Source organism: Chenopodium album, chromosome 4 (assembly GCF_948465745.1).
Source record: "Chenopodium album chromosome 4, dcCheAlbu1.1, whole genome shotgun sequence".
Classification (NCBI taxonomy): domain Eukaryota; kingdom Viridiplantae; phylum Streptophyta; class Magnoliopsida; order Caryophyllales; family Amaranthaceae; genus Chenopodium; species Chenopodium album.
The window spans coordinates 7,776,007-7,785,375 of record NC_137837.1 but is presented as its reverse complement, the minus strand read 5'-3'; the positions used below and the strand labels follow the sequence as shown (position 1 = coordinate 7,785,375).

The following is a 9,369-nucleotide window of genomic DNA, read 5'->3' as shown; positions in this document are numbered from 1 at the left end:
ACTTTATTTGCACACATACATGTCGATGCACTATTTTGACCTTATCATGTAACAATAATAAAAAAACTATAATCATAGGTAATATACGAAGAGTGAAAAAGTGTCAATTATTTTGTTTTAAAAAAAAGTACACTAAGAAAAAAGACCTTACAATTGAAGAAATAAAGAGATATATTTTGGTATTTATGCATTTAAATCACCATGTCCTGTTATCTTTGATATAATTAGTTATATTATTATTTTTTAATCGATTTACTTGTATTTTTAATGAATCATAAAGATTATAATAAGTTGAACCCTTATATATAACACTATGTATAGTTATGTCATTTCATAAATTTAATTAAGAATTCCAACATTTTCTTTCTCATAACTCTATCATTTAAATACCTCTCTTACATCACCCGCGCGAAACACACGCAAATAATAACATCTTAATAATCTTAGCCATTTCATATTTTTATACCTTTAGGCCTTAAGAGTCAAAACATAGACCACAACACATTACATAACAACTAAAGTAATTAATCACTATTCCATTAAAGCTAAACCTCCATACATAACATATAAACAACAATTTAATTAGAAGATTAATTAATTCATCATATTAATAATACAAGAAATGCCAGATGCGCCCCTCAGAAAACGCCCCTTGGATTCTAACATTTCTTCTTCATCCTTTTTTGACTAAACCTTCCTCACCTTAATTATCCTTTGTTCAATTCTTCAATTTTTTTTTTTCTCTCTTTCTTTCTCCCACTTGTATACCACAAAATTTTCAACAACCCACTAATAAAACCCCCTTCTTAGCCCTTCTTTCCCACCCTTCTCAAATCCTCATTCCACATTTTTTTTTCTCTCTCTCTCTCCTAAATTCAATTAATTCTCTCTCCTCTTTTTTCTCCTCAACAAACTATATATTCATCACCTACTTCTTCACCTCCTCCCAACTTTTTTTTCCCACTCCCTTAGCCGCCGCCTTTTCCTCCTTGTTTCTTGTAAGTTCTCCTTTTCAGACCGTCTGATACAAGAACTATATATTTTTTTTTTCCTAAACACCTTAAATATAACTTATGTAATACGAAATAATATTTATTTTTTCTAACCCCCAAAGCTAATTAATCATTTATTTTTTTTTTGCAGGTGGAATACAATTATAATTAAATAGAAATATAGAAAGCATAAAAAGAAGCAAAGGGTGAACAAAAGAGAAGAAATGAGAAAACCAATGGAGATCCAAGATAACGAGACAGGATCCGATGCGGGAGGGAGCAGCGTACACTCGCAATCCCGAGTAACATTCAGCGGTCCATTAAATTCACCAAAAAAACGTAATAATAGCAGTAAGAGATTCACCAAAGATGATGACAATGAGTACGTCGAAATCACGCTTGATGTCCGAGACGACACCGTTTCGGTGCAAGATATTAAGGGAGCTGTTGGTGATCAAGAAGCTGCGTTACTTACTAGCCACTTAGAGAGGCAGCGTCCTCACACGCTTACCTCTCAACTCTCTGCTAAGATTAAGCAAGTCTCTAGGGAGCTCAAGCGTGTCACTTCTTCGAATCGAGGTTTTCGACAACTCGATCGGACTAAGACCACCGCCGCGCGTGCCCTTAAAGGGTTGCAGTTTTTGAATAAGAGTGTTGGTAATGAAGGCTGGGCTCAGGTTGAGGCCCGGTTTGAGAATTTGCAAGTTGATGGCTTGCTCCTTCGCTCCCGCTTCGGCCAGTGTATTGGTACGTTGTTTTTTTTTTTTTTTTTTTTTTTTTTTTTTTTTTTTTTTACGTTGGTTAAAGTTTTAGAGGTGATAATATATGATATGTGTAAATACTGTGCGCGTATGTTACAGACACATACGCGCACAAATTATATGCAACACGAAACAAATTAAAGTGTTTTAGACTGTTTAAATTCATCTAGTTCGTATATTGTTAGTCTTTGTTGTCATTATAATAAAATAATGATACAAGTAACACTTCATATTAAAATAATTGAGAAATATGACTTTATAAAATAAAATGATCGGTGGCGCACAAGAAAACATGAAAGTGATATTTATGCTTTATGTGGTTTTTTAGACTTTTATGATATGTGAGCATGTTGCTCAAAATGTGCTACTATGGGTGGAATTATTATGTTAGGCTTAATGTATTGCAATTTGGCTAAATGATAGAATAGCTTTTATGATTGTGCTAAACTTTGTACTAAAAAGTGGAAATTGTAAAATAACATGCTTCAAAAGTGTGTTAATATATATGTATTATTCAATTTATGTGTTTATGATCACTTATGGTAGAATTTCGTGTTTACAAAACAATTTGAGTGGATATGAATTTGCGGTTCTACATGTATCTTACATAGCGTAACCAATTTATCTTCCAGTCAAATCAATTAGTTGGTGCAAATAATCGAATCAAATCGTTAAATACATACCCAAAAGAACGGAATTACTTTCATAGTGAAAATTGTGTCAAAGAGAGTAGATTAGCTAAATTATGCAAAAGAAGAATTGGTACAACTTTAAAAATCTAATGACATGAAATTCTTATACCTACTACTACTACGGACAAATTAAATCATTCATATATTCACACTACTACTAAGAGTAGTAACAAATCTTGCTTTCTCAACTACTACACTAAAAATGATCATAGTTACTTCATTTTCATGCAATTTTAACACTAATAATAACATAAATAAAACATGTCATTTGCATTTTTATTTTTTGGAAGAAAAAATCTAGAACAAATTGGCTAGTTGCTTGATTTAATCATGCAAAAATTCCAAATTAAAAAAACAAACAAAAGAATTGATGGGTAAATTTGGTTTTTTCTTACAAGACGGCGACGTTTTAACAAAAAAACGTGTTTGACAGGAATGAATGAAAAGGAGTTCGCAGGGGAATTATTTGATGCACTAGCGCGTAGAAGAGGGATTGTTACGGGAACAATTACGAAGACTCAATTGCGTGATTTTTGGGAACAGTTAGCTGATCAGAGTTTTGATGCTCGAATTCAAACTTTCTTCGACATGTAAGTTACCAACATTTAATTAACGGTTTTGATGTATACAGTCTTAAGTACGTACGTCCTAACAGTTTTGATACACCATATAGGTCTTAATTAACATTTACTAATCAAATAAACGATAATTTTGGTAAGGATAAATGAAACCGAATTGACAGTTTTGAGTTGGAATTAACTTAATGAGGGTTGTTTTTATTATATTATTAGAGATGGTATTAATTCTATATACGTATTTGTAATGTTGACCTAAATGATTGTTTGTAAGAAATTACGTATACGTAGAATGTTGGTCAATAAAATGCTAAAAAATTAATTCTGACAATAACAATCTTGTTGACTATTTAAATTAAATTGTCTAGGTCTATTATTCCAAATTTGCATGATTAAAATTTGAAACCTTCAAATAAAGATTTTTTTAGATTAGTCAAATCTTAAAAGTTTGGAAAAGGGTAGAATTTGACAAAACATGTAGGACTATAGTATATAGTAAGCTACTTTCACATTTAATATGATTGTATCTTTGTGTCATGTTGCTAGAATGTCACAACTAACACGTTAATCAAATTAAATTGAGTTGAGAGTTTCTCGTCAAAAATTTCACTTCACTTGCTACGTACATATTTGAACGGTCCAACTGTCTAAGATTTTGGTATAGAAAGCGAGATATTTGGGACTCTCGCTACAAGAATCTTACTATGACTAATACATCAAATACTCACTTGGTAAGAAAAAAGCCAAAATTTTACAGCTTGTATAAAGTATTTTGGTCTTAGATGCAAGTACAAGCTAAAGTGTAATGTACTGTAATTAATAAATTAATCAAGTTTCTTAATGACAATTAACCTTAAAAAGAAGAGCCAATCAACTATAAAGTAGTTGTACCTAACACCTTAAACCTAAAGAAGAAGTAATCAGTGAATTTGAACGCACATGCAATAAGTTAGATTATATTTAATTAGAGAAAGAAAGATCCAAAATATGGCATAAATTTTAGCCTAAAATCATGTAATCTGTAAATACCATGATAAATTTGTCACCTTTTTTTTAATGATTTGATATTAAAAGTTACATGCATGTGAAGAGTGAAGACCCACCCTTCATAAATGTCGGTTCATTCATTGGATTTTTTGTGGGGTTTGTTGAGATGTTGGTATGCATGGTATGGGAATTCTGACCTTTTGGAACTCAGCTCAGTCGGTCACTTAAAATGATAAATGAGAGATTTCCAAGGATACTAGACTTTAAGATAAGGGGGGACAAGTGTAAACTCGATAAAACTGACTCGAATTGAATTGTATAATCTAAATCATACATGTTCATAGTTGATAAATATGAATGTCAACTAGTTTAATTGGTTAAGTTTTAAGCATAATGACATTTTTTTACATAATGGTGACTTGATTAAATATGATTAATATTGAATTACGAAACTCACCACCCGAATATGATTCTGCCCGAACTTGATTTGAATGAGCTGTTAGCCACATTTAACTAAGGACTTGACTTGACCAAGAAATTGACCAAATATGTCAACTAGATCATGCATCTGATGCATGTGTGCTTTAATTTAAATGTCATGCATGTATTACTATAATGGTGTATTAAGTTAGCTTTAAAGAATCATTTCTTAAAGAAAAAGGTTACTACTTTGGATTAGGCTAGTAGACAAGATGCTAATATCATTGACTGAAATTACAGGGTGGACAAGGATGAAGATGGCAGAATTACAGAAGACGAGGTCAAACAGGTAGGAAATTGATACATGTAACGTATAATTAATGTCACAATTACCCAATTTAAAATGATACATTACTCTATTACATATCGTATATGTTACTACTCCCTCCGTCCTGTTTTGCTCATATTATGGACATTTTTTAGTGCAACATATCACATTTTTTTATTGATTGATTTTTTTTTTTTACGAATTCAGATTATCTCACTAAGTGCGTCAGCCAATAAGTTGTCGACGATTCAAGATCATGCTGAGGAATATGCTGCCCTTATCATGGAAGAGCTTGATCCTGATGGCCTTGGTTTCATTGAGGTTGGTTTTTTTGTTTCCTTTAACTTCTGTGATAAAAGGCATGGTCAAGCCCAGCTCATATTATGTACTAAATGCGTTGGCCCAGTTCTAAAATTAGTAGCCCAATTGTGATTTGAACCTTGGTCCTTTTCCTTCTTTCCGATTAAATATTTGGTTCATATAAACAAGGACAAAAACTTAACATGTTACGTACCTAACACACTGTAACATATTAATTATGTAAAGTACACTTGTGATAATAGACTACTAATCAATGTGATCATGTATCCTAATGTGCAGATCCATAACTTGGAAATGCTCTTGGTTCAAGCGCCAACACACTCAAACACCACGGTCACAGATAGCCGTAATCTGAGCAAATTGCTTAGCCAAAAGCTTGTTCCGACTAAGGAGCCCAACCCCATCAAGCGTGGTGCTAGTAGGTTCACCTACTTTGTCGAGGACAACTGGAAGAGAATATGGGTTATTCTTTTATGGCTTGCCATTTGTGCTGGTCTCTTCACTTGGAAGTTCTTACAATACAAGAATCGTTACGTGTTCCATGTCATGGGATATTGTGTCACTTTCGCCAAGGGTGCTGCTGAGACCCTCAAATTCAACATGGCCCTCATCCTTTTACCTGTCTGTAGGAACACCATTACCTGGCTTAGGAGCAGGACTAAGCTAGGGATGGCAGTGCCCTTCGACGACAACATTAATTTCCATAAGGTAGTTGCTCTTGGTGTTGGGGTTGGTGTTGCTATCCATGTGATATGCCATCTTACATGTGACTTCCCAAGGCTGCTACACGCATCAGATGAGGCCTATGCCCCCCTTGGAAAGTACTTTGGGGAAAAAAGACCTCCGAACTACTGGTGGTTTGTCAGGGGTAAGGAAGGCTGGACCGGGATCATCATGGTAGTCCTAATGGCCATCGCGTTCACCTTAGCCCAACCTTGGTTTCGGAGGAATAAACTTAAGCTGCCTAAGGCTCTCAAGAAACTTACAGGGTTCAATGCCTTTTGGTATTCTCACCATCTGTTCGTCATAGTCTATGCCCTCCTGTTAGTCCACGGGTGGTTCCTCTACCTCAGCAAGGAATGGTACAAGAAAACGGTAAGCTATTTCATTAGGCGGCTTAAAACATATACTCCATAAAACCTTTGATTTAGTTACATTATATGCTAGCTAGGAAATTTGTGAAGGAAAATTTCTGATGTTGTGGATTGTGGTTTTGATGCAGACATGGATGTATCTTGCTGTGCCAGTTCTATTATACGCGTTTGAGAGACTGATTAGGGCACTCCGGTCTGGTTACAAGTCAGTACAGATATCAAAGGTTTGTGGCAAGCTGATCTCATTCTGCAATTCTGAATAATAAGAAAGTCTGAAATCGTGATTAGAGAAATAAATGTATTTTTTCTGTATGTTACAGGTCGCGGTCTACCCTGGGAATGTACTGTCTTTGCAAATGACAAAGCCTCAGAATTTCAGATACACCAGTGGACAGTACATATTTGTAAACTGTGCTGATGTTTCTCCTTTCGAATGGTACTAATATATTGAGAAAGTCTAATGATTCTTCAATTAAAATTAATACTGGCATTATTAGTAAGGAGTTGGTTTCCAATCTGATATGTATTTTGATATATTGCAGGCATCCATTCTCTCTGACTTCAGCTCCAGGGGACGATTACATAAGCGTTCACATTCGAACATTAGGTGACTGGACCTCTCAGCTAAGAACACTCTTCTCCAAGTTATGTCAGCCTCCTAGAAGCAGTGATCAGAGTGGCCTTCTCAGAGCTGATATTAATTGTGGACCTATTCCGAGGTAATCTTACATTCTACACTTAAAAAAATTTCATACTTAACTATGATATTCTTTTCGAGACAGTATTAGGATAAAATGTTCATATATATGACATACACGGGCTAGTAAGATAACGAAGTAAGATACAATGAGTTAACGAACTTATAGGTTAAAAGAATGAGGCCTAATTTCTTGCCTACAATCGAAACAAGAGTAGTCTAATATGCTATTTGTTAATGCTTTCTATTTTATGCTAAATTCTAATGGCCAAACAAGACAATAATAATGCTAAATGTTGCCTGATATGATTCTGTAGAATGCCAAGACTTAAGATTGATGGTCCATATGGAGCACCAGCTCAAGACTATAAAAATTACGACGTCCTGTTACTAGTAGGTCTTGGAATTGGGGCAACACCGTTGATCAGTATAGTCAAGGATGTGCTCTACCACATCAAGCAACAAAAAGAGGTTGAGAGGGGAATGAGTCCAGAAGATAGGAGAAGGCCATTCAATGTGAAACGGGCGTATTTCTATTGGGTGACTCGAGAACAAGGGTCGTTTGAGTGGTTCAGGAGTGTGATGAATGAGGTGGCTGAGAATGACCAAGAACATGTGATCGAACTTCATAACTATTGCACAAGTGTCTACGAAGAAGGGGATGCAAGGTCAGCCTTGATCGCTATGCTTCAGTCCCTACACCATGCTAAGAATGGTATGGATATCGTGTCTGGGACTCGAGTGAAGACTCATTTTGCTAGGCCTAATTGGAGGACTGTTTTCAAGCATGTTGCTGTTAACCACACTGAGAAAAGAGTTGGTAAGCATTTCTTACTTTAGCGCCTTTTCTTATTTCCCTTTCATATACATTTCGGGCCAACCTGTACTGATCCATTGGTCACCTCTACTTCGGATTGTTGAGATAAAGTCTATAACTTAAATTTGGTGTTATTGCAGGGGTGTTCTATTGTGGTGCACCTGGTCTAACTCAGCAACTGAGACATTTATCTCAAGATTTTTCGAGGAAAACATCTACCAAGTTTGATTTCCACAAGGAGAATTTTTGAGAGGTTTTCATTACATTGGACATCAATATATTCCCAACAAATCCTAGTAAATATATACAAAACCACGTATTCTATATATTCTTTGATTTTTAGGTCAGGATTTGTTCACTCTTTTTCTTGCTAAGAATTATATTAGATGAGTCAAGGACTATTTGCCATCTTACCCATCTTAGTCCAAAATGTAATATATCCATAATAAATCAGTGATATTATGAATTTATTAGTTGTTGTGGTCACTTTACTATGTAGAAAAATGGTCATATGTATGTAATACAATGATTGGAATTAGAGCACATTGTATCAAAAGCCTGACCCTTTTGAATTAGTTTCGAATTTTATAGCCCCCTCTTTTGATATTAACTGGAGGTATACTACTGACAACAAATTGTTGTAACATTATTAGAAAGTATTTGTAGTTTAATTTGTTGAATACCATACTAATTTTGTATTTGTAATTGTAATTCACATCTATACTAATATAGAGTATCTCGCAACATTAATTATGAGAAGATTTACCGGCAAATTAAGATGTTTACACACTCCCTATTGACATAAGCAACTTTTACTTGTTTTTATAAATTAAGTGCTCCAATACATAGCTTTGTTAATCAATACTTCTTCCGTCCTTTAATACAATGCCTCTTTACATAATAAAGAGAAAGAGGCATTGTATTAAAGGACGGAGTATGTTATGTCTGTTATCAAAAGACTATAAACATCAAACATTTGAGAGTACATGCGATGATACGAGAACATATCTAATAAGTTCTTATCAGAAAATTATTTAATTGTTGAAAATGCAATCTGTATATATATAGTCAAAAGTCAAAGTGTCTTACTTAATAAACTAAGCGGGGAGAGGCCACATCAACAAAAATTACAATTGTGATATTTTGGTGCATAACGAGCAACTTAAAACAAAAGTTGTCAACTGGATTAATCTCATGTTGTATACTTCCTCCACTTTTTTTTACTTGCAACACTTTGACTTTTACACTATTTATTCATAAGCTCATTGGCTAATTTTGATAATCTATATTCAAAAATATATAGTTGTATGTAAACATGGGCAACGGGCCGTGCCGTGCCTGGCCGTGCCGCGGTGGGGGCCGTGCCGTGCCGGCTCCGCGGCGGGCCGTGCCGTGCCTGAAATTGGCACACCCCAGCCCACGGCACGGCACGGCCCACGTACCTTGCGGGCCGTGCCGTGCCGTGCCGGGCCGCGGGCCAAACCGTGCCACTTAATTTTTTTATTTTTTTTTTTTTTTATAAATGAAAAAAAAAACGATATATATTTTTTTAGTACAACTTAATATATGTGATTAATTTATGTTTATGTTAATGTTAATATACTACGTATTTTGTTTAGATTTTTTGAACAACTTTATTTAAATTTAGATTATATAAATTATTTATCTAATTATGTTTAAGTTTA

General features: G+C 34.6%; 1 protein-coding gene across 1 annotated transcript; it reads left to right on the top strand.

Annotated features, from left to right (window-relative positions):
• The first annotated feature begins 809 nt into the window (after window positions 1-809).
• LOC145628799 (respiratory burst oxidase homolog protein B-like) lies at window positions 810-8,369 on the top strand. Its single transcript, XM_081681205.1, has 11 exons — window positions 810-998; window positions 1,144-1,739; window positions 2,879-3,035; window positions 4,728-4,776; window positions 4,963-5,076; window positions 5,356-6,171; window positions 6,299-6,394; window positions 6,491-6,606; window positions 6,713-6,889; window positions 7,185-7,687; window positions 7,825-8,369. The coding sequence occupies exons 2-11, from the start codon at window positions 1,217-1,219 to the stop codon at window positions 7,932-7,934; spliced, it is 2,661 nt and encodes an 886-aa protein (XP_081537331.1). The 5' UTR covers window positions 810-998; window positions 1,144-1,216; the 3' UTR covers window positions 7,935-8,369.
• Window positions 8,370-9,369: the final 1,000 nt, after the last annotated feature.